General features: G+C 35.7%; 1 protein-coding gene across 6 annotated transcripts in view; it reads right to left on the bottom strand.

The window, feature by feature from the left end:
* The window catches only part of ODAD2 (outer dynein arm docking complex subunit 2), a 181,062-nt gene that overhangs the window by 69,616 nt on the left and 84,109 nt on the right, over window positions 1-27,337 (bottom strand). For all 6 annotated transcript variants that reach the window (XM_073885475.1, XM_073885474.1, XM_073885477.1 and 3 more), the window contains one exon: window positions 16,414-16,528. In XM_073885475.1, the coding sequence (XP_073741576.1) occupies window positions 16,414-16,528 (115 nt within the window). The remainder of the gene's footprint in view (window positions 1-16,413; window positions 16,529-27,337) is intronic.

The following is a 27,337-nucleotide window of genomic DNA, read 5'->3' as shown; positions in this document are numbered from 1 at the left end:
CAAAACTCCACTGTGTTTTTATATACTAATAATGAACAATGTGAAATGGAAATTAAGAAAACAGTGCCAATTACAATAGCATCTAAAGAATGAAATACTTAGGAATGAACTTTAAGCCAAAGAGGTAAAAGATTTGTACATTGAAAACTGTACAACATTGGTAAAGAAATTAAAGTAGACACAAATAAATGGAAAGATATCCGTATTCATAGATTGGAAGATTTAATATTGTTTAGATGTCAATGCTACCCATAGTGATCTATAAATTCAATGCAATCACTATCAAAATCCCAATAATTTTTTTGCAGAAATAAATTCATCCTAAAATTCACATGGAATCTCAGGGGACCCTGAACTGCCAATATGATCTTGAAAAAGAAGAACAAAGTTGGACTCCTCAGACGTCCTCATTTCAAAATTTACTACAAAGCAATGGTAATTAGAAGAGTGAGGTAGTGACTTATAAACAGACATGTAGACCAATGGAATAGGATAGAGACCCAGATATAAACCCTTGGGTATTTATTTTGTTGAATGGTTTTTGACAGGACCATTCAATGGGGAAAAGGACAGTTTTTCAACAAATAGTGTTGTGAAAATTGGATATCCACATGCAAAAAGAATGAAGTTGGACCCTTACTTTTAAACCATATTAAAAAAATTAACTCAGAATGGATTAAGGACCTAAATGTAAGACCTGAACTATAAAAATCCTAGGAGAAAAGAATCCAAAGGACAATGAAGCTAAGTTATGAGCATGCTGAGTTCAGGTCTAGAAGCAGAATAATAAAAGTATTCTAGGCATGGGACCCAAATCTATTTCACTTCTTAAAAATAGGGGTACAAAAGGGCTTCCACATTCATGAAAGGAGGCAGGAAAACATTACTACTAACCACTACCTATGGCTACTTCTTATATGAAGATGTGTGTCTAGAGAAATGGAGGGATGTAACCTTGTGACTAGAAACTTGGGTCTCAGTTAAATGTCTGAGTCAGTGAATTTTGAGATGGTACAATTCCTGATGGCAACAAAGTACAATGTGATCCTGGGAGTTCATGGCTGAGGTGGACATAATGATATGATCAGTTTAATGGATGAGATTAATTTAATAAAGTAACTAGTAATTAATAACTGTACTTTCAAAATAAGATGGTTAAATGGTTTCACAAATAGCTAATTTGTTGGCATGATTTTCTACATACCTGTTTAGAATAGGCTATCCCTCAGCATTATCAACAATAGCCAAACTATGGAGGGAGACCAAATGTCCATTGACTGATGAATGGATAAAGATGATGTGGGGTGTGTGTGTGTGTGTGTGTGTGTGCGTGTGTGCGCACACACACACACACACACACACACGCTGGAATATTACTCAGCCATCAAAAAGAATGAAAACTTGCCCTTTGTAATGATGTGGGTAGAGCTAGAGTGTATTATGCTAAGTGAACTGACTAAGTCAGTCAGAGAAAGACAAATGCCATATGATCTCATTCATATGTGGAATTTAAGAAAGCAGATGAACATATGGGAGGGGGGGGAAGAGGAGAGAGGGAAACAAGCCATAAGAGACTCTTAATGATAGAGAACCAATTGGATGTGGGTGGGGGATGGGCTAGATGTGTGATGGGAATTAAAGAGGGCACTTATTGTGATGAGCACTGGGTGTTGTATGTAGTGATGAATCACTGAATTCTACTCCTGAAACCAATATTGTACTATATGTTAACTAAAATTTAAAATTTTTTAAAAAGGCTATACCTTTGGTTGTAACTTTCCATTCTGTATATTACACCTCTGTCAATTCCATCCCTTCCTAGACTACAACCTGCATTACAGCCCTTTTTGGAGTAGGGTCTGAGAAGCACATGGAATGGGAGAGCAATAGTAGAGCAAGAGAAGAATCCAGGTGAAAGCAACAGATTTGACCTTAGATGGTGGTCCTTCCAGCTGTAGTCTGAAGATGAGCTGTTTAACACCCTCACTATTATTTTGGTCCTTCATGTCCCCACTTGAAAATCTGGCATACAGAAAAAATATTTGTAATACAGTTCACTTTAATCTTTTAGGATTTTAAGAACTGGGGGCCAGATGAGTATACTTTGAACTATTTGGCCATAGAGTTGACTTAAAAATGATAGCAGACCACAACCAGGCAGGGTCACATTTTCAAAAGGTTTTAAATTTTTTTAATAAACTGTGTAGCCTGTTTGGCACACTGTTGGACAACTATACATTCTAGGGCCCAAATATGACCAAATCAAAGCTCATAAACCATGTTTATGGCAATATTCTTAGTATGAAACTATACCACTATACATGCCTTCTCTAGCTTCTCTTCGGCTTCCTGATCGGGCATGGGTCATTGGACGGCTGAAGTTAAACAGAGAGTGATGTCAGATTTCTGTCCTGTTTGATCAGCTGTGTTCTGTCACACCTGGAGTCAGGAAGTTGGCCTCATCCACGCTCAGGTCTCAACATTCCTGGCTAGAATTGCCTAAGCATGTATTCCAACCTCACAAAAAGTAACTTTCTCTTCTCTTTTGGGGAATCATTCTCAAATGTCTCTGATTAGCTACTCTCCTTGGAAGAGATCCTTAGGCCACTGGTTTTGAAATTACTAGCGATTATTTTCCTCCAAGATCAAAATTCAGAACCAGACATTATTTTCTAAACAAGCAGCAAAATTTAAGTTTAAGGAAGTTACAAAGCCAAATGATCTCATGGATATATTACTGATTTGGAAGACAGATTGAGTTTTCTTCCTAATTCTACAACTGGCTTACTATACATGCAGAGTATTTATTCTAAAATGAGACTACCTGGTTCCTATCTAATTCATAAGTGGTGGTTATAATATAAAATTTTAATATAAATTTGCCTTATAAAAAGGCAAACATGTTTAAATGTCTATTTTTTCTTACTAAAAACTTTTTAACCATTACTGAAAAGAAGCAGAATTAAGAAAATCAAATACTACCTTGCAACATTCAAAAAAAGAAATAACATAAAAATGTAATGACATGTTACGAAAGAAAATGATTCTTATAAATGTCAGTAAGAGACAAGAAAGTAATTAGAAGTGACGGACAAATTATATATTCTTTATATGAGTTTCTGTATTTTTCAATACCTTATTGTTCATGGAGCACAAATTTGAGTTGACTTTTTGCAGCAGAGTTTTGCTTCGTAAGAACAAAGAATTTAATGCATGGATTTTTGCCAGACTCAGCTGTTGCATTCTTTACATCACAAGTTTGTAATACTGAACACCTGTTCAACCACTGTTTTTCTCCAAAAATGTGTTTGATCATTCAGCTTGAAAGGAACAGCTTTTCACTTCCATTTACAAATCTCTCACACTTTTCACAAAATACTTAATTGTCTGCAACCATACTTGTGGCTCATGAAATTTACTAAATAACATCGCTATAGAGGTCATTAGTCTCTCTATCCTTTGTAGCAAGCTTAAGTGGAAAAAAACCCAATAACTAACTTTCCTTAAGCCTCACACAAAAAACTCACCTCAAAATGGTACACTGTTAAATAAAATGACTTGAAAAAATATGAAGTGAATTTTTTTGGTTAGTTCACTTTAGTTCCTCAGTTCTTGATAGACTGAAGAACACTAGGTAGTTCTCTGATGGAAGACGCTTACTTTCTGTCTTAGGTAGTCTTTCAAGTTTTATATATGACCATAAAACAGATTCATATTTCACATTCTGATTTTCCAGTCATATAGAGAATGGACAAATAATTATTAAGCTCGCGAAACATACCTTTTTCACCGAGCACATTTTCTTTACCACTGAGAAGCTATAAAAAACTATTTTATACTGACTTTCTCAAAAATGAAGGACAATTTTATGCTTTCTAATTAAGAAACGGGTGTGCTGGTGAAAGTCAGTCCTCCTTACCATGAAGATCTCACATTCCATTTGTTTTATGCATCTAACAACAACTATAATGCAGCTGCAATGCAAAAGTACATTATGACTCTTTATTTGTCTCAGCGATCCCACAATTCAGTACCAAAGTATGTTGCTGCTCAGCTCATTCACTGATAGATAGCTTTAAATACTCCTTTGCAAGAAAAGATGCAATACATTCACTAGAACTGATTTTCACGTCTCATTTTCTTAACAGATAGATCTGAAAATGTGTTCTAATACACATGCTGTTAAAAATATAAAAAATGGATAACATCTGTTTTGAACAGTTGACATTTCACCATATCCATTCCACATGGAGTCAAACAGTGCGCTTAGGTTTCATGATGCCTGACAGACGTGGCAGGGACCCTGAAATAGCCATAACTTGTCTGGAGGCTTGGCTTGTGCTCTCTTCCCATTTGTGTTGCTCTGAGCTATAATTGAAAATGGCTGATTTCTGCAGCATCTCTGTCAGTGCTGTTAATCCAGACAAAGAAGTTCTTTATTTCAGAATGGTGCCAAATCCTATCATTCATAAGTTAATCAGCCTAAATGACTTGCAAAACATCTTATGTGAAAAAAATGTGGAAATCCTTTCTTACAAAATAAAAGGCAATCTTTCTGCGAAAGTTGAGTCATTAGCTTACCTGAAAGGGGGCGGTGTGGGGGAGGAGGAGGGAAGAATGGACCAAAATATCTGGCAAGATCTCTTATGGTTCCATTATTTTACTGCAAGTTGGATGCCCAGCATATTCAAAACTGTTTTCTGCCTCTATTCTCCTTCAGAACTTACAATCTCATTAGAAAACAATTTTAATTCACCTAAAGAAAATAGCATATCCAAGCTCCTACTTGAAAATGCTAAATTGAATATCATCAAGTGGGATAAATTTTGGATGGTGATAAAAAATAAGACACATGAGACCCCAAGAGTTCCAAGCACACATAACTTCCCTCCATGCATATAGACATTTACAAGTATCTTTACCCATGTTATTTCAGCTAATCCAAAAGGCAGTTGATTGTAAAATGCCCGATTATTTTACATACCACCAAGGAAAACACTGCCCTTTAACTTATGACACAATGTCAATTACAAAATACTTCCCTGAGCTACTATGTTTGAATTTCCTACCAATAGATCAGAGGTAACTTTACTTTCTCTCCCTATGTGAAAGAACATTCTAGAAAGGCTCAATTGTTTTTAACCTCATTCTGTATTTTAACTTAATTGCATAAATGTTATGCATTTATGTTAAGATGATAAAAAAAAGGTATACAAAATGTAATGTGTACCTGCAGAGGGTTTGGCAAATAGTACTAAATCATGTTGTTGAATTATTTGATATGCCCAGAAATTAAATAAAATCACTGCTAACTTTTAATATTATATTAATTATATTGATTTTAACTTTTAATTTTATTTTATTCATGTATTGTCACAAAACTCTTCAAGGCAAAATGAAAACTTTAAGTGATTAAGAAGTATAAACCTGGTCCATTTACTAATTATTAATATTACAACATATTCTGCTCAGGCATCATTTTATATTCTGGGGCTGTCTTTAACACTGACTTAAGGCAGCCAATGGAAGTAACAGAAGACGTTGTACCTCCTTGAGTATAATACATGCATGAAATGGATAAAAACTTATTCAGGGGCGCCTGGGTGGCTCAGTCCTTAAGGGTCTGCCTTCAGCTCAGGTCATGATCCCAGGGTCCTGGGATGGAGCCCTACATTGGGCTCCCTGCTGCACAGGGAGCCTGCTTCTCCCTCACCCACTCCCCCTGCTTGTGTTCCCTCTCTGTGTCTCTCTCTGTCAAATAAATAAATAAAATTAAAAAAAAAAAACATGTATTCAACCCTCAGGTTACTATGTCATAGGTTAAGAATGGAATCAAAACCAAAACAAAACCTTTCCTATTGATTTGTGATTAATTTTTGGTATAAGCATTGAAAAAACAAAGATCAACAATTCATGGATTTGAATGATTAGGTTTAGTGTGGGGAAAAAGGATTACTCAATAAAATACAGAAACATTGTTGAAAGCTTACTAAAATCAATATAGCAAGGCCCAAATGTCCTAGTGTGGTTTACACTGAAATTGTTTCAGAAGTATAAATGCTTCAAGATTGAAAATTCAATTATATGTGTTTCATTTTCAATGGTTTAGTTTTGTGAATTTTGAAAAGCACATTTTTTTTAAAATCTTAATTTTTTAGTTTCTCTCATGGAAGATGGCAAATACTGATGGAAACTAAACCCTGAAGGTAAAATTTTACTTCAACGTTTCCAAAACCGAGCAAGTGTCAGAGAGTTAAATAATGGAAATTTCAAATGATTTTTAAAGCTTCTTTTTTTAAACATACTCTATTATTTAGAACAGTTTTAGGTTCACAGAAAAGCTGAGCAGAAGGTACTAAGGTTTCCCATATCCCCTGTCCCCACACATGCACAGTGCCCCTCATTATCAACGTAATGGTACCCCACCATATGGTACACCAAAAATACTTTTAAAATATCCCCCCAAATTAGTACACTAAATGATATTTTTTAGGCTTGCAGCATTTACATTTTGAGGTTCTCAAAGCTTAAAACAGCCCTAAGACTTTTAAGGAAATCCCATATTTTCCGGAGCAATGGGACTTTTCTTCACAAAGGAATCGCCCAGAAAAAGCTTAGAAATTAAAACTGCAGAGACTTGCTTGTTGATGTGGATGGCAGCTATTTTGTGGTGGAACCATAGCACAGGGTATGGGGTTAGAACTGGGTCACAGCGTAGCTCAGTTACCATTCTAGTTATGTGATCTTGAGCAAGTAATTAAATATTCTGATGACTTAGTTTCCTCAGAGGCAAAAATAACTGGTTGTGCAGTTAGTTGAGATGATGTATGTGAAAGGTTATAGGTTACATACATATAAATAATTATGGTTATGGTGAAAACAGAATGACAGTCTAGTGTGTAAAGACATAAGTACTATGTAACCTGCTTTACAACATAAATCTGGATGAAGAGTTGAAAGTCCCAGAGGGACACCATCTCTAGGAATGATCACGTTAGCTAAAGAAAGTCTCTGGCCAAATTAATCTATGGGGCCATACTTCTTCTTCTTTTGTTATCATCTACTTATTTTTTTTTATCATTTTAAGTTTTTATTTAAATTCTAGTTAGTTAACAGACAGTATTAGTTTCAAGTGCAAAATATAGTGATTTAACACTTCCACAGAACACCAGGTGTTCATCATAGTAAGTGCACTCCTTAATCCCTATCATATCATTTTATTTATTTTTTTCATCATAGTAAATGTACTCTTTAATCCCCATCATCTATTTCCTCCATTCCCCGCCCCCCCATCTCCCTTTTGGTAACTATCAGTTCTCTATAGGTAAGAATCTGTTTTTTGGTCTCTCTTTTTCCTTTGCTAATTTATTTCTTAAATTCTACATATGAGTGAAATCGTATGGTATTTGTCTTTCTCTGATTGACTTATTTCACTTAGCATTACACTCTCTAGCTCCATCCATGTTGTTGCAAATAGCAAGGTTTTATTCTTTTTATGGCTGAGTACTATTCCATTGTATATATACACCACATCTTCTTTATCCATTCATCTATCAATGGATACTTGTGCTGTTTCCAATAGTTTGGCTGTTGTAAATAATTCTGCTACAAACATAGGGGTGCATGTATCCCTTTGAATTAGTGTTTTTGTATTTTTGGGCTAAATACTCAGTAGTGCAATTACCGGATTGTACTGTAGTTCTATTTTAAATTTTTGAGGAAAAAAATATTCCAGTTTTCCACAAACTGGCTGCACCAGTTTGCATTCCCACCAACAGTGCAAGAAGGTTCCTCTTTCTCCACATCCTCACCAACACCTGTTGTTTCTTGTGTTTTTGATTTTAGCCATTCTGACAGGTATGAGATTATATCTCATTGTAGTTTTGATTTACATGTCCCTGATGATGAGTGATATGGAGCATCTTTTCATGTGTCTATTGGCCATTTGTCTGTCTTGGAGAAATGTCCATGTCTTCTGCCCATTTTTAATTGGATAATTTGGGTTTTGGGTATTGAGTTGTATCAGTTCTTTTATATTTTGGATACTAACCCTTTATCAGATATGTCATTTGCAAACATCTGTTCCCATTCTGTAGGTTGCCTTTTAGTTTTGTTGATTGTTTCCTTTGCTGGGCAGAAAATTTTTATTTTGATATAATCCCAAAAGTTTATTTTTGCTTTTATTTCCCTTGCCTTAGGAGAAATATCTGGAAAAATGTTGCTACAGCTGATGTCAGATTACTGCCTGTACTCTCTTCAAGAATTTTTATGATTTCCTGTCTCACGTATAGGTCTTTCATCCATTTTGAATTTATTTTTGTGTATGGTCTAAGAAAGTGGTCCAGTTTCATTCTTTTGCATGTGGCTGTCCAGTTTTTCCAACACCATTTGTTGAAAAGACTGTCTTTTTCCCATCGGCTATTCATTCCTCCTTTGTCAAGATTAATTGACCATATAATTGTGGGCTTATTTCTGGGTTTTCTGTTCTATCCCATTGATCTATGTGTCTATTTTTGTGCCAGTACCATACTGTTTTAATTACTACTGCTTTGCAATATAACTTGAAAACTGGAATTGTGATACTTTCAGTTTTGCTTTTATTTTACAAGATTGCTTTCACTATTTGAGGTCTTTTATGGTTCCATACAAATTTTAGGATTATTGTTCTAGCTCTGTGAAAAATACTGTTGGTATTTTGATAGGGATTGCATTAAACCTGTAGATTGCTTTGGGTAGTATAGACATTTTAATAATATTTGTTCTCCCAATCCATGAGCATGGAACATCTTTCCATTTCTTTGCATCATCTAGAATTTCTTTCATCAGTGTTTTATAGTTTTCAGAGTACAGGTCTTCAACCTCTTTGGTTAAGTTTATTCCTAGGTATTTTATTGTTTTTGGTGCAATTTCATTTCTGCTGCTTCATTATTGGTGTGTAGGAATACAACAGATTTCTGTACATTGATTTTGTATACTGCAGCTTTACTGAATTCATTTATCAGTTCCAGTAATTTTTTGGTGGAATCTTTAGGGTTTTCTATATAGTATCATGTCATCTGCAAATAGTGAGAGTTTTACTTCTTTCTTACAAATTTGGATGCCTTTTATTTCTTTATGTTGTCTAACTGCTCTGCTAAGACTTTCAGTACCATGTTGAATAAAAGTGGTGAGAGTGTACATCCTTGTCTTGTTTCTAACCTTAGGGGAAAAGTGCTTAGTGTTTCACCAATAAGCATGATGTTGGCTGTGGGTTTTTCATTTAAGGCCTTCATTATGTTGAGATATGTTCCTCTAGACCTACTTTGTAGAGAACTTATATCATGAATGGATGCTGTACTTTGTTGAATGTGAAAAAGCATCTATTAAAATGATCATATGGTTTTTATCCTTTCTCTTACTCATGTGACATATCACACTGATTGTTTTGTGAATATTAAACCACCCTTGCATCCCAGGAATAAATCCCATTTGATCATGGTGTATGATTTTTTAAGTACATTGTTGGATTCCATTTGTTAGTATTTTGTCATGGATTTTTGCATCTATAATCATGAGAGATATTGGCCTGTTGTTCTCCTTTTTTGTGGGGCCACACTTTTTTTAAAAATATTTTATTTATTTATTTGACACAGAGAGAGCACAAGCAGGGGGAATGGCAGGCAGAGGAAGAGGTCAAAGAGGTTGCTGCCTGTGTTCTGTGTGTGTGACATCTGTCACCCCATTGATCTCCAGGGTTGATTCAGCTGATCTGGCTGGCTAGGTGGGTGTCCCCTTCCTCCCTCACTGCTCCATGTGCATCCTTCCTGAAGCTGTGCACTCGGTCAAAGAGGATGACCTTCCCCGATAGAGGAGGACCGTTCTTCGGTCAAGGGTATATGAGTAGCTGTGCTCCCCTGCTAGAACCTCCAAATAAGCTCTCAAGGGGCCATACTTCTTACCTGTTTAATGGAAACCATGGATTAAGCCGTGGGAAACTATGATTTACCAGTGGATCAGAGGTAGCTTAATTTTCTCTATGTGAAAAGAATATTTTAGAAAAGCTCAAATTAAAATTTTTGTTTCACTAACCTCATTCTTCTTTAACACTGGAAATTTATTTGCATAAATAAATTATGATATGGCCAGACAACAAAATACTATACAGCCAAGAAAACTAGACAGGGATATGGAAAGACATTATGTAGAGAATAAGAGAGATATTCACAATTCATTGTTAAGGAAAAAAACCCCAATCTAACTCTTAATGATTAGCCCCAAGTACTGAAATTACGGGTAATTTTTTCCCCTGGCTGTTATTTTTAATTAAAAAACATTTTTAATTGTGGGAAAAAACTCATAAAGCTCCTTGTTTTTATTCACTTTCCAAATTTTACATAGTGAGCATGTAACCATATGTAATCATGTAAATCTTGAGGTTTACAGCTCTTTGCAGGGGTCACCTTAAAGAAGACAACCCTCCATTATTTGCATATCTTAGACTTGGGCTATCTAAACAACAGCCACTAGCTACATTTGGCTATTTAAGTTAATTAAAGTTAATTTAAATAATTTAATTAAGTTAAAGCTTAATATAATTAAAAAGTCAGTTCCTTAGTCATACTAGTCACATTTCAAGTGCTCAATTCTGTGGCTAATGGTTACCATATCTGAAGAATACATTTCCATCATCACAGAGAGTTCTATTAGATAGAGCTGCCTTAAACCATGGATTGCGATCTGTATACACAATGAGATGCTCTTTTTCAATATTATAAATGTGCTTTCTTCATTTTGCCTTTCCGAGCACATGACCTCTTTTGTACTCTACCACTGAGGTATCCTTCTACCTTGGGAAGATGAGTTTTGTTCTATAAAGATGCAAGGAGAGAGACCAATATAATATTCATTTACCTTCTGATCCTAGAAAATAGGATTTTTCAAAAAGACAAGAGCCTTGCAAATCAGGCTATTTTCTTTCTTTCTTTTTTTTTATTATTATGTTATGTTAGTCACCATACAGTACATCATTAGTTTTTGATGTAGTGTTCCATGATTCATTGTTTGCATATAACACCCAGTCCTCCATGCAGTATGTGCCCTCTTTAATACCCATCACCAGGCTAACCCATCCCCCCACCCCCTCCCCTCTAGAACCCTCAGTTTATGTGCTATGGTGAGCACTGTGAATTGAGTAAGACTGTTGAATCACAGACCTGTACCTCTGAGACAAATAATACATTATATGTTAAAAAAAAAAAAAGAAGATAGCAGGCAATTTTCTTGAGGAAAAGTGTTCTAAGTTTCCTTCTGTCTCATTTCATGGGCCAAACCTGGCATATGAGACCAAGAGTCTTCAAAATTTTGGCTCACATATAACAATACATTTTTGAAAAAATATGTATCCATCTATTACAAATTGACATCTAAAAATGCTCACCAAAAATTCAGTCCTAGAAGATATATTTTCTGATATATATGTCATCAAAATTTTTCCTCTGAATATTTAGTTAATTCAATTTATGGATGTGTCTTCTATATTACCTAATCAGAAATACCAGTCCTCGTTGTTGAAATAATCAGCCAAATTATACTTAACTGTCAACTAGGAAAAGTCTGACTTCAACTTTTTATATTTAGATAAGGGTATTCAGATCCTTTTGATAATTTTTAAATTCAATGATGATAGATAGACAGGAGACTAGCTATGTGTGTGTCATCTGGATGAAATAACAAGTTGCCTTTTTCAGTATTTCTTACCAGAAGTTCTTCTGGCTTGCTCTCAGTGGACTCACTTTTAGGAATTAGGCATTCTAGAAGTGTCCTTTTGGTTGGCACTCCACAAGTTTTTTACACTATTCAGAGCAATGTGCTTGTAAAATTAAGGAATACTTAGAGCTATTCCTTCCTTCCTTCATTCCCTCCCTCCCTCCCTCCTTCCCTCCCTCCCTTCCTACATCTGCTACACACATACCCTCTCTCCCTCTCTCTCATACCTTTCCCATATTAATCATTCCCTTAAACCTGAGGTATCTTCTGGACTTCATACTGTCTCCTCTTAACAGCTAAACCTCTAGTAAGAACTAGTAACCCTATTTATATCTATTTCTCCCCTTAATTAATTTCTTACCCCACTGACATCTGACTTAAATTCTCTCTTCTCAATTAAAATGTCTATGAACAATGACCACCTATTTTTCATATTTAGTGTACTCATTTCAATTTCAAAGGTAAATGACCTCCTAGGGGCAAATGATATTATTGAATATGACCCCCCCTTCTTGAATTTGTTTCCTTTCTTGCCTTTCTTGTCACCCTCCATGATTATAATCTATCTTAGTCTTCTACCTTAGATTTGTATGACTTCTCTTCGCCCTTCTCTCCTCACTCCCCACTCTCTGCCTTTCCTTTATTCTTCAGACTTCAGCTACTTCTGACATGCTGGTAATTCTCACATATCCATCTCCAGTCCTGAGTTCTTTCCAGATACCCAGGTTCATATACTCAAATGACTGGATAGCTCTACCTGGTTGAAAGCAAATCCACCATCTTTGCCTGACATCATGTTCTTCTCATGTTTTGTAAAGTTACTATTTCTTAGTTGTTGAAGTTAGAAAAACAAAAAAAATTCAAACTCTCTCTTGACCTCCTTCTCACAGCCAACATCCACTCAACAATATCTGAATCTACTTTGCAAGTATTTCTTTTCTTTCTTTCTTTCTTTTTTTTTTTAGAGAAAGAGTGGGGGAAGGGCAGAAGGAGAGGGAGAGAGAGAATCTTAAGCAGGCTCCATGCCCAGCGAGGTTGATCTCACAACCCTGAGATCATGACCTGAGCTGAAACCAAGAGTCGGACGCTTAACCAATTGAACCACGCAGGCGCCCCTGAAATTATTTCTTATACTGACTCTTCCTCTTTGCCCACACTGCCACTGTGTTAGGTCAGATTCTAATTATGTTCACCTGAACCACTGCACAAGCCTAATTAATCACCCACTCATATCTTCTAATTAACTAATCTGCTCACATCACTTCCTTGTTTAAAATTCTTCAAACACTTGTGTTACCTAAATGATAATGCGTACAGAGGAGGAGTGTAGTTCTTGGTAAGAGTAGTGAACAAGCAGATATCATGCATCTGCTTTTCCCTCAGGAGCGATACGATGGCGGCTGAGGTTTCCTTTTCTTGAGAACAATTTAAAGACACTAAGGTGGTAGGAGTATAGAATGTGCAGAGGGCAGGTAAGGTTCGTCAGAAATGGAGCAAGTCGGAGCTCTTTCTGGAGGCTTGGATCCAGTGGAGGCCTTGGGGCCAAGGGCTAAATGACAAACATGTTGGGCTGTGTTTAGTTTGAGTGTGGTTCAGTTTAGGTTGCTAGCATTGTCAGATATTCAGGACAGAAATCCTGGGCAGGAATAATGAAAATGAAAATATTGGAATGTCTCTTACAGAATGTCTTATAACAGCTAGTAATAGATAAATAGGCAGATTTGTAGTTAAAATCCATGTGAATAAAGGACACAATTTACACCCAATAACAGCACTATGTAGAAATGTTATCTATACACGAAATGGTATCTCATCGATGAAACAGAATTAAGTTCTGTATTTAAATTTATATTTTTGATGATGATTGAGAATGAACCAGTATCTATAACATCCTTCTCCAGGAAAAGTAAAGACCTTTAGTATGTGTTTACCTATGGAATCATCTGGCAGTTTAGATTCAGACTGTTACTGTGATAATACTATCTGCTTTTATTTTATGCTATTACTTTTAAATTCTTTCTTAAAAATTTTATAAAATTTGAGAGCCATATTATCAACACAAATTTATATTTAACTATAAATTTCAGGGAGTAATTGTTTCTATAACTAATGTTATTCTCTTTTTTAAAATCTTTTGTTTTGCTGGAAAATAGTCTATACTTTTTTTTTTCCAGAAAAGGTTTATGGGGAATAAGCTTCCTGAGTCTTGACATTTCTGAAAGAAAAATGTCTTTATTCTGTCCTTACTCCACACTCACTTGAATGCTAGTTTTTATAGGATATAGAATTCCAGGATAGAAATACTTTCCTCTGAAGACAGTAAAGGATTTGTTCCATTTTCTTTTACAATTTATTTTGAATGATGTTAAATCTAATACTGGTGTGTTCCTTGTTCTTATGTAACTTTTTCCTTTCCTTTAATTTTCTGGAAACGTCAAATTTGAATTTATGTCAAGGTATAGATAACTTTCTTTGTTTTTCCTGCTTGGCACTAAAGGGATCTTTTCAATCTGAAGACTAGAATCTTTCTTCAACTCTTCAATTTACAGAACCTTCCCACTTTTTTTTTTAAGGATGATTTTTCTTCCCTTCAATTGCTCTCTTTCCTTTCCTGTATTTTCTTGTGCTATTTTTTTTCAAACCTCCCCCCGACCTGCTATTTTCTTTTTACTTTTACTTTGCATTCTTATTTATTGGACTTTATCTTTCAGATAATTACACAGTCATACCTACTATTTGTCTCTTCTATTAAATTTATTGTTTAGCCAAATACATATATTTTTAAGATTTATTTATTTCTTTATTAGAAGGGGGAGAGGGGCAGAGGGGGGGGGAGAGAGAGAGAGAGAGAGAGAGAGAGAGAGAGAGAGAGAGAGGATCCTCAAGCAGACTCCCCACCAAGCATGGAACCTGATGCGGGGCTCGATCCCAGGACCCTGAGATCATAACTTAAGCCAAAATCAAGAGCTGGATGCTCAACTGACTGAACCACCCAGGTGCCCCACCAAATATATTTTTAATTTCCAAAAAGTCTTTGTTGATCTATGAATGACCTTTTTTTTAATAACAGCCTTTTTGGATATAGTATTCCCCTTGGGTCATTCTGAAGATACAAATTTTTTAAAATTTCATATTATATTCTGTTCCTTACATTATCTCTGTTTCCTCTGAAGTTAATTCTACTTATCAATACTGGCTTGTCTCAAATACCATTAGTCTTCCTTAAATAATTGGTGATCCTTTGTTGTTCATATTAGGACTGGGCTGATTAGTTCAGGTAACTGATAAGGATATCCTTCAAGGATATGTAGTGATATTTCCTTAGTGAGCTCTTCCTTGGTCCCTAAATAATAGCATTTAAATTTTATATTTTACAAATTTCTGTGGACCTTCTTATATAGAATAGGAATTACATTATACATCTACTTCTGAAACTTGGTATTTTTACTCTATCTATAAAGGTCATTCATAGATCAACAAAGACTTTTTGGAAATTAAAAATATATTTGGTGGGGCACCTGGGTGGTTCAGTCAGTTGAGCATCCAGCTCTTGATTTCGGCTTAAGTCATGATCTCAGGGTCCTGGGATCGAGCCCTGCATCAGGTTCCATGCTTGGTGGGGAGTCTGATTGAGGATTCCCTCTCTCTCTCTGTTTTTGAGGTGTATTGATATTGATGAATACATTACTGAAATACATTTGTTTTTCACTGCTGCATTGTATGATATTATATGACCACAGTATCATCCTATTGTCCATTTTCCTGTAGGTTGACATTTGAGGTGTCTTATTTTTTGTTATAAAATATTGTTATGTTTTATTATATTTATTTTGCTGCTATAAAAAAATGGTTCTATTGACCAGTTTGTAATAGGTCTCCTCTATTATTAGTACCCATCACTATTCACTTTTTACAAAAGATTATTTCTAGTCACAAATATTTAGGATGATATTTAGAGTCATGTTAAGTTTATTATAGGAGTAATCCTTTAAATAAAAGTATTCAACAGAGAAAAATATCTCTAGCAACAAGGATTTGAAAAGGCAATCTCTAAATCAATAGAAAAAAATTTTAAGAAAATAGAAATAGGCTGAAAAGAGATCTTTATAGAAAATAATAAAATTTACAAATGAAGAGCTAAAATTCTTCCAGTTCAGTCTTTTTTTTTTGTCATGTAAAAATTTTATTTATGGGTTTTATATCCAGTCTTTATTGATAAAGAAAAGTGGGATTCATGAAATTATTTTACTTTTTCAAGGTAACAAAGAACTTGGTGATCTTTCACTGTCATATTTCAGGTTATATAAATAAGATAGAAGCAATTTTATGCTTCTTAGAGTAGCAGGTAAATACAGACAATTTTCTTATCACCCAAGAGATAAGAACAGTCAACTTCTCTTCCTCTTGACTTACCTGGCGTACCTGTTTCAATTGCACCAGCCAGGTGGAACTTGCTAAGCACTGCCACCTGAGCCTAGTTTCATTTGGCATTTAAAAACTAACCAGGAAAAGGCATTGCTCAAAAATTATTTTGGCACAAACATTCAGCACTCTTTTCTACAAGGTAAGTTGGACCAAAAGTAAGTCAAAAGCAATTAGGACTGTGATGACATTATTCAATATAGTATTAGAGATTCTAGAAGGGATTGATTTATAGTCTGTTCTTACCTTAGCATTTTGGATGCAAGGACAGAGGGCCCAAGCTGCACTGGCCTTCACGTCGGGGTGAGGATTTTTCAGCAGGGACCACAACAAACGAACTCCATCTAAGCGATCAATTATCCTATTGTGAGACCAAAAAAAGATAAACTGTAATTAGTATGTAGAAATGAAAATTTAAATGGCCTATCTATCCACACAATTCTATTTTTTCTCCTTTTGACATTTGCTTAGATTTTCTTTCTTTCTTTCTTTTTAAAGATTTTATTCATTCATTTGAGACACAAAGTTAAAGAGAGCACGAGCAGGGGGAGAGGCAGAAGGAGAGGGAGAAGCAGACTCTCTGCTGAGCCGGGAGCCCAACATGGGCTGAGCCGAAAGCAGATGCTTAACCATCTTAGTGCCACCTAGGCGCCCCTAGAATTTCTCCAAAACTTCAACAAAAGCAGGAGAGCCTGGGTGGTTCAGTTGGTTAAGCAGCTGACTTTTGGTTTCAGCTCAGTTCTTGATCTCAGGGTCTTGAGTTCAGGCCCCATGTTGGTTTCCACGCCCGGCGTGGAGCCTACTTAAAAAAACCTTTAACAACAGCAGGAATAGAATGTGCTACTGAACTGCCAGATCTCTGGTTTCAGTTTTAAATTCATGACACAGAAAGCAAGCTCCGTGATAATTACGATTCACATAAACTTAAAATCAAGCCATGTAATTTTTTAATTAGCTGTACACAGACTGTTACCTAAATGTCAAAATACTGGTTTCTTTCATATAGTAACATCTATATACTTTCCAAAACAAATATTTATGCCTCAAAACTGTGAAGTTACCTTTTTTATTTGGTCTATGTTTAATTGACTTACCTTACTGCATGACATATTTTAAACTCCTCCAGTCCTAATCTAGCATTAGGAATTAAAATCATTACGCCACAGTGCACCCTTTGTTAGGTGTGGATAACACCTAACTTGTTTTCCATGTGCTCCCTTCTCAGCAAGACTAACATGCAGACTGTGTTATAATTACTTAAACACACTGTAATCAAAATATCTTCATGACTAGCTGAAAAATGAATTATCATCAGCGTCATCTCTACACCATCTGTCTTCTGTTTATATATCAATCAGCCCAGGGAGCATAACCTTGCATTAAGGTCCACTGAGTACACTTGCAGTTGAGAAGGTGGCCCAAACAAAACTTAATATCCTTTACAAAAATGGCTTTGTTCAGAAAGATACGTTAAACTCAAAGCAGATGAAAAAAGATAAAGAACATCAAAACTCTTTTGATTTTTAATCTCAGGTTGAGTTAAACACATGTAGCATTTAGCCACAGACAGAATAAATACCGCTAGCTTAGAATGCCATTCAAATTCTTTCTTGAAAATTGACATAAAGACAACTACATTTCTTGATTATCTGAGATGAGTTTGCCAGGGGGGGAAAATATGTGTTATTTCAAAGCGTCCAAGTATGATATCAGCTTTATATAACCTTATAAAATAGTTGGTAGTGCAAATAGCTTGTAGTAAGATACAAATTGTCTCTTTAGAAAACAACTTTTAATAAGAAAAAAGCACACTGAGAAAGTATTTTAACATGAAGTTTAACTAAATAGCTTTCCAAACCTAAAGCTTTCTGTCAATATCATGCTGAGAGAAAAAGTTTTATTTCTCAACTGATGGAAAATGTAAAGAAAGATACTGAGCCCTTCACAATGAAGGATTTACTTTACAAAGTTAAACCATCTTACTGCTTTACATATAGCACTGAAAGCATAATGGCTGCTGATCCTTGGGTCTCTGTATTTTTTCACATGCAATTTCTCAATGAACAATAGTCCTACCTTCTTGCAAATGTAGCAGTAAAATTTGCATTAGTAATATTTAACTGTACAGAGCTGGACATAACTTCACATTACGGTGGAAGTCATTTGCATGGCACACCTTTCTGGGTTTTTTTAAAGGGATAATTCAGTGTGGACCCCTCTCCCCCCAGGCAAAAATTTCACAATTAACTATAAAAATTCACTATTGATTGTAAAACTACTACATCTACTGTCCCCAATCATCACCCTAAGCCCTAGTCAACTAACTCATCGGCTGCTTAGTTGTAACAGAGGAGGATTGTGACCCCATCACTGATCCCTTAAAAGACTCAGCACAGCACAGAGTAATAACCTTAGATGAGGGAAACATGATTGAAACACATTTGCAAACACAGGAGCTAACAAAGTCAGGAGGTAGCAAACTACAGGATTTAACTTTGTCCCTTCCATCTCCCTCATTCTCTGTATCAAGTTATTTACTGCCGATTTCACAATAAGTCAAGTACTGGGGCACCTGGGTGGCTCAGTCAGTTGAGTGGCCAACTTTTGGTTTCAGCTCAGGTCATGATCTCAGGGTGATGAGATCGAGGCCCATGGTGGGCCCACACTCAGCATGGAGTCTGCTTGAGATTCTCTCTCCCTCTGTCCCTCCCCCTGCTCACATGCATGCACTCTCTCTCAAATAAATAAATAAATAAAATCTTAGAAGAAAGGAAAAGAAAAATAAGCCCTTACTTCCCTCTTCCTCTTACCAGCACCCTAATTCTGGTCTTTACCACATCATATCAGGATGGCTGTGGGGTAGCTGCATCCTTGGTTTTATGTCTTCAATTTCTCTCAATTCTACCCATCCTATGAATTCCTGTGAGATTAATCTTCCTAAAGGACCTTGTGGAGCTTCTGTAGTAGCTCCTTGAGAGCAGGTCCCCAGGGATATTCATTCTGCCCATCACACTACCTGGCACATTCAATCAATGCTTGCACTCCAGGAGGAAATTTCCAAGGGCTTCCCATTGCCTGTGTGGTATTAAAACCCTGATTCCTGAACTCAGTATTTAACATTTCCAATGATCTGGTTTATTCTTCCTAAATCCCAGTATTCAGGCATTTGCTCATAAAACTCTTGGGCCATCTACTAAACACTAAGTGCTAAGCATACAGAAATAACGGATACAGTCAATTCTCATTATGTGGGATAGTTATGTTCTATAAAGTCACTGCACACAGGGAATTAGTAAGTACTGAACCATTGCTCCAGGAAATACAAAATTTTGTTCCTGAGAGCCTCTGTTCAGAACATTTTTGTCAACTGATCAATTAATTTATAACCATGTTTTATGTGTGTTTCTGTTTAAAGCACCTTATTTAATATACATTGTTGATTCATTAACATTGAACTAACCCATGACCAGCAGCACTGCAGTTCATCCTGAACAAAGCTTCCCTAACACATATTTGCTCTGTAAGGCACATCACAACTTTCTTGTACTTGGGAACATTAGACCGGATCACTCTTCAGCACTTTGCTTAGGGACCAATTTAAACAGCAAATAACCAACTCAAAACACAAACATGGGAAGCATGTGGCACTACACAGGCTATAAAAAGACACTTGTTTGCAGTAGGAGAGCTAAAACAAGAAGGCAAAGCCTGGACTTGTTCACCGTCAGCTGGACAGGTGCATGAGGAGACTCAGATTTTGCCCTGCTCTGCACAGGTCTGTGAATAACAGTGAAAGTGCTGTATGTATTGATCTGGAGGTTAACCAATAAATTTTGGCAGGGATATGAATTCACAAATACAGAATCTGCAAATATAGAGGATTTTAACTGTATTTCAGCAAAATACAGTCTAGTGAGGGAGATAAAGAAATGATTATAATCCATTATGATCAATGCTATACTAGATGGGTGCATGGGGTTCCATATGAATGCAAAGGGGAGACACTAGTTTACTTACAGACTACAGAAATTCTCTCAACTATAAGCCTTTCCCTATGCCATTGCCCTCTTTGGCTGTAATAGCCCATCTTTTAAGGTCTATAACAAAACTTCTACCACAGATCCTCTGGCTTCTCCCACCTTGAGGCTCTTATGAGCTTTGCCGTCCCCCTTTCTGATATTCATGGCACAGTGCTTTGTCTTGTAGTCATGTGTGTATGCTTACCTCCCCATTAATTATTTTTTAAATTTTTAAATTTTTAAATTAAAAAAATTTTAAATTTAAATTCAATTAACCAACATATAGAACATCATTAGTTTCAGATGTAGAGTTCAGTAATTCATCAGTTACATATAACACCCAGTGCTCATCACATCATGTGCCCTCCTTCATGCCTATCACCTCCCCATTATTATTATAACTATTGTGTCATTTCCTTGACTGCAGGACTCATGTACCACCTACTATGCTTCTGGCATGCTACCACAGCCAGTTACTATTGGTTAAATGAACCTGAAACAAGATAGTCTTTGCTCCATGAATCAAAAATCTCTCCCAACACAAATACATTCATTTCTAACCTCATTCTTGCAAAGTACCTGTTCAAGTTCTAAATATAACCATTAGAGTAAGTTTTCATTTGAAGTTGTCTTAAGTTGAAAGTGCATTTTCATAGAATTTCTTTATAACTTTATTGCTTTTTGCATATACAATGATGGTCTTATAGGTGGCATTAATTTACACCCACTGTCCATTGCAACGGGGTTATCTCCTTTTGTATAGTTTTTTAATCTGATTGACATCTTGCTCTGAATTCATTTCCAGTAGTAGGTAAGCTCTTCCCATTTTTATTATCAGTTGAATTTTACATTAATTCTTTGACATTATAAACACATAACTGAATTGTGTTTTCAAAATCTTCAACTTTATCATAGAAGTCAAACTGTGTGGCTGGCAGAATAATAGTCCTAGAAAGACGAATACATATTCATACTCTGGCTATTAAACAAACCCAAACAAACCAAAAATGACGTAGCTGCTTGTTATCTTTCTCAGTTTTTTTTTTTTGATTGTTGTTGTTGCTGTTATAATAACATTTGCGAAGATCATTAAGAAGTCTGGCTGGCTTGCCTGCTCATTGAGGACACATATATGAACAGAAGTGAAGAGTTTGTGCCCACAGAGTAGGCACAGCCAAGGTTGTAGAGTTTCTTTCTGGCAATGTCAATACAACTATTTTTGAAACCATAATGTTACATGACTTCTAAAAATTTCACAATTTTCACTGAGAGGTACACTGGTAAATATTATTGTCTGACAATGGCTCGCACTAAATGTGGTCAGTCTGCGAGAACATGATACTCTTACACCACATTAAAGGATGCAACTGAAATCTATAAGTATTGAAACCAAGTTGGCAACTCAGTAAAAATGGAAACATAAAGGATGTCAGAATGAAACTATCATCTTTGTGAAAAGCTATAATTAGAAAAGAATTTTACTTTTTTATAATGATTCTCTGTTTTTATGATAACATCTCTAGATACTATATTAAAGACTCAATGGGAGACCACATTTGAAGGAAATAAGCAAATGTGACAGCCTCTGGAAAGGTATGTCCCAGAATTTCTTGGCCCTGGTAGCATAGAATGATAATCTATCCTTTTATAGTTGCATAAACAATATGATTAGAAGAGTCCCAGAAACATTTTCTCAGAAAAAAAAAATTATTCTTACAGTAAATATTAAGAGAGTGCCTATCAGGTGCCAGGTAATTTTTGAGGCACTGGGGCTTTTTCCACCTTGAAAGCAAACAGAAATCCCTGCTTTCATGGAGCTAATATTCTTTGGGGAAAAGACATAGAATAAAAGCAAAATCTGCATATTATATGAAATGTTGAAAAGTGATTGAAGAAAAATAAACCAGAGAAGTGTGGTGGGATGGAGGTGGGGGGGTGCAAGGAGACTGTCCATGTGGCAGGAACCCTGTGGGGGTGAGGGAAGCTAGTGTGGGGCAATGGAGAAGGTGTTCTGGTACCTGGTGTAGTCCCTGGCATGGAGAACCCATCATTTTCAGTACACACTAAATGAAAGTTATGCAGTCATCATTCCATTCATCCAATATTAGTATTGGATCCTAGAGAACATCTACTCCAACACTGTTATTACTCAACGAGAAAACAGAAGTAGAGTGCCTAACCAACCCTATCTGATGTGTTGGTTGTATAAGCAAATAAAACATAATTTATCTTTTCTTTCTTCTCTGAAAAAAATGCACATGATTTAGATGAGTGCATTAAAGCCAGCTGAGGCATGGTTTGCCCAAAATAGAGAGCAAAATGGACCAATGCAAACATTAATATTTATGGTCACCACAATGACAAGATACCCATTCCCCTCACTATACCTTCTGCTTTATAATCTACCTTTTTAATTCAATATAGGTAATGGAACTTCTATGTCAATGAATATGACATAGAATATGGATTTATAATAATCATTTTTAATGACAAGATAGTATTGCTGTATTGATGTACCATAATATATTTAACTAATATATATATATATAACTGATCCTTTATTAATTGAAATTAGGTTCTTTCTGGTTTTGCATAATAATGGAATAAAAATAACATTGCAAAGGCCACCCTTGCATCCTTTTGCAATGCACTGATTATCTTCTAAGGACAAATGCTAAGGAATGGAATTGCTCAGAAAAGATTCTGTATATGTTAATTTTAATACATAACAGACTATTCTCCATAAAAGTTATGTCAGTTTGATTCCACATGCACAAATAATAAGAAAACCAGTTACCAGCATCAGCAACTATTTTAATTTTGCCAGTAAGTGCAAAAACTTCAATTTTTCATCTTAATTTTTCTTCTCCTTGTCATTATGGAAAATTCCAAACATACTTAAGAGTTTTTAATGGTAAAATAAACACCAATAGGCATAACATTCAAAATCTAAGTCTGCATCATCTATCAATATGTGTGTGTTCATTTTTTCTAAACCATTTGCAAGTTAGAGATATAACTATTCACAATAAAATTTTCAAATTTTCATCTTTTAAAAAAAGTATGACCTTTTATGCTATCATTGTACCACTGTCACATTTGAGAAACTTAAAAGGAGTTCTGTAATGTAATCAAGTAATCCAGCTCAGATTCAATTCTAATTGCTCCCAGAACATCCTAAAGGATGTTCTCCTTTATAAAGAAGCTTTATAAACAAACAAAAAAAAAAACCTGATTTCAAACAAGGATTGTGCCCTATATTTTTGATATGTCTTCTTAGTCTCTTTTATTATAGAACACATTTATGGCATTGACTTTTTAAACAACAGCTCAAGATCTACAGAGTTTGATTGCTTTCTCAAGGTGTCATTAAATTTTTCCTCTATTCTCTGTGTTTTCCATGAAGAGGAAATTAGAACTAAAATCTGAGTTGGTTCAAATTACATATTTTTGGCACAATACATCATAGGTGACGGTATGTACCTCACATCACACAACACGTTCAGAAGCTCATAATATCAGTTGTCCCACTCTTAGTGAGGCCAAGTTTGGTCCTTTAATTACACTGATAACCATTATATATCTTCATTATAAAGATGTATGTTTCCATTTTCATTGAATAACAATCTGTGTGGTGACACTTTGTCACTCTAAGAAGATCCTGTCCCAACAACATTTTCCCTACCTTAAAGTTTTAGCATCTATTAATTATCCTTGCCTAAAATAATTATTTTATTGGGAGTTGTAGTATTTTTTTTGAATTCTGTATACTCTTTAATAACTGGCATTCTTTTATAAAGAAGATCTTCCTCTCATCAGCTGGGGGCTTAGTTATCCTATAGAAAGGCAGAATACATGTTTAATTCTTTCCCGTTAGTTACTAATTTGTTGAGTAAGGAGTTACTATAATGGTCATTTCCAGCAGAAGCAGAAGCAAAAATATCTCCAGAGGAGATTTTTCTCCTCTCTCTCTTTTCCATTCTTCCTCAGCATTTAAAATCCTATATAATTGAATCTATCAATTATTTCCTTTATGATTTTGATCTTTTACTTACACTTAGAATAGCCATCCACACCCCAAGATAATAAAACTGGAATATTTCTTTTGTTCTCTTACAAGACGTTTTGTTTATACTTAAATCTGTTAATTATATGAATTTTCTATAAGAAGAAAGTAGGAATCTAGCATTTTTTTTAAAAAGATTTTACTTATTTATTTGACAGAGAGAGACACAGCAAGAGAGGGAACACAAGCAGGGGGAGTGGGAGAGGGAGAAGCAGGCTTCCCATGGAGCAGGGAGCCCTATGCAGGGCTCAATCCCAGGACCCTGGGATCATGACTTGAGCCAAAGGCAGATGCTTAACGACTGAGCCACACAGGTGCCCAGGATCCAGCATTTTTTTATGGTCACTCTGATAATATCCTAAAATTTAAAAAATTTAAGTATAGTGGATCTGTCTCCTCAGGCAAAGTAAACAAAAGCAAAAATGAATATTGGGACATTAAGCTAAAAAGCTTTTATACAGCAAAGGAAACTATCAACAAAACAAAAAGGCAACCTACTAAATGGGAGAAAATATATCTGATAAGGGATTAATATCCAAAATATTTAAAGAAATACAAATCAATACCAAAAACCCACAAATAATCTGATTAAAAAATAGGCACTGTACCTGAATAGGCATTTTTCCAAAGGCAACAACATCCAGATAGCCAAGAGACACATGAAAAGATGCTCAACATCACTCATCATCAGGGAGATGCAAATCGAAACCACAATGATGTATAACCTCATACCAGTCATAGTATCCTAAATTTTGATATGTAGTTATATAGACATATAGATATATATTTAGTGTATCTATTGTGTTCCATTAATCTGTCCATACCTGCACAATTACTTGTTTTCTTTTCTTTTTGGGGGAGAGGGGGCAGAGGGAGAAGGAGAGAAAGAATCTTAAGCAGGCTCCACACCCAGCATGGAGCCCCACAAGGGTTGATATGATAACCCTGAGATCATGACCTGAGCCTAAATCAAGAGTCAGGTGCCCCTACTCAATTGTTTTTAATAGTACAAGTATGAGCTCTAATGACTGAACAATAACCTACCAAATGGATACCTTTTAATTGTATAAAATACTTTGTTGTTTCCTGATTAAGAGGCACTTATATAATTTGACTAAGATTATGTATTTTTAAAAAATGTTTATAATTGAATTCAAAAGAAAGGAAAGTCTGCAACCAGAGACATGAAAACTATTAAAAAAAAAGTAGAAATGCTAGACTTGAAAACTGCAGTGAGAAATGAAGAATTTATTAGATGGGCTTAAGAAAAAACTGGAAATAGCAGAGAAAGGAATCTGTGAACTTTAAGAAAAGGTATCCAAACTGAAAAATAAAGAGGAAAAAGTGAAAAAAAAAAAGTCCAATGTCTGTGGACTATTAAATGAAATATATGTGTGAAATCGAAGTTTCAGGAAGAGAAGAGAGAGAGAGAATGAGACCAAAGAATATTTGTGAAGACATTGACTGAGGTCTAAAACTGATGGAAGACATTAATCCACAGGCCTGAGAAGCTCAGTGAGCCCTAAACAGAAAAAGCACAAAGAACACCACACCTTCAGCATATCATAATCAAACTGCTGAAATCCAAAGCTAAGAAGATCTTAAAACCAGCTAAAGAAAAAAGACACATCGGGTATAGGGAATTAAAATAAAAACAAAAGCTGACTTCTCACAGGAAACAATGAAAGCAAAAATACAAGAGAATGGCATTTATATTGTGCTAGAAGAAAAACAGCTGTTCATCTAGACTTTTAAACTGAGTAAAAATATCCTTCAAAAATAATGGTAAAGCCCCTTCCTTGTGCCTCCTGAATAATTCAGCCCCAAAATCATTATGTGTGGGAGAACAATGGTGGAAGGTAAAAGTGCTATAGTGGCCCCATATGAGGTGTTAGAGCCCAAGAAGATGAAGAGGGAATGTCTAAGGATAAGGTAAAACAGGCATGGGGTAACTGATCCTAAAGTGATCAGAGCAGCCTTTAGGGGTACAACTCAATATGGAAAGACAGAACCCTAGCAGAAGGATAGCCCCACTGAGAATCAGCCTATTGTGTAATGATGAGCCTGAACAGGGTGAGAGGGGTAACAACACAGTGGAGCAGCCTGGCATGGGAAATCAGAGATTGAGCAGGGTGAGGAGTGAAGACATACAAGGGCAAGGTGACCCGGCATGAGGTACCAGAGCCTGAATAGGATAAGGAGAATATGCGGAGTCTGGGCAGTCCAGCATGTTGAATCAAAGCCAAAGCAGGGTGAGGATAGTATCTACAAAAGGGACAAGATGGGGTGAACATGGAGGACTGGTTATATACAGGGAGCTAGGTCTAATAAGTACAGATGGGAGTCAGTTTCTGTCAATGGAGGGAATTACAACTATATAGAGAAAGCTAGAAATAAATAAATTGATAACCATGGTGGACAATTTTAACACCTCTTTCTCAGGAGTTAATAGGAAAAAAACGTGAAGAGATACAGAAGACTGAACAACAGACTTAACCAACCTGACTTAATCAACATTTTAAAAACACTACACACAACAACTGCAGAATACACATTTTTTTTCTCCCATGCAAACAGAATATTTACAAAAATGGACCACACGAGGGGGCGCCTGGGTGGCTTCAGTTGGTTCAGCGACTGCCTTCGGCTCAGGTCATGATCCTGGAGTCCCGGGATCGAGTCCCACATCGGGCTCCCTGCTCGGCGGGGAGTCTGCTTCTCCCTCTGACCCTCTTCCCTCTCGTGCTCTCTCTCTCTCATTCTCTGTCAAATAAATAAACAAAATCTTAAAAAAAAAAAAAAAAAGGACCACACGGCCAGGCCATAAAACTAAATACGAAAAAGTTAAAATCTCAGAGAATATAATCTCTGACATGGTTTTAAAATAAAAATCAATAATGATATGGCCTCTGGAAAATACCCAAATTTTGGAAATTAAGTGACACTTGTAGGTAACCTCTGGGCCAAAGAGAATTCACAAAGAAATTCAGGAAATATTTTGAATCAAATAAAAAGAAAACATATTTGTGCGATGTGCTAAAATAGTCTGAGAGGCAAATATGTAGGTTTAAATACTCATATTGGC

The sequence above is a fragment of the Callorhinus ursinus genome, unplaced genomic scaffold (genome assembly GCF_003265705.2).
Source record: "Callorhinus ursinus isolate GAN/ISIS: 27379988/994484 unplaced genomic scaffold, GSC_fseal_2.0 scaffold62, whole genome shotgun sequence".
Lineage (NCBI taxonomy): Eukaryota > Metazoa > Chordata > Mammalia > Carnivora > Otariidae > Callorhinus > Callorhinus ursinus.
The sequence above is the reverse complement of the archived record's forward strand: the minus strand, read 5'-3'. Positions and strand labels throughout refer to the sequence as shown.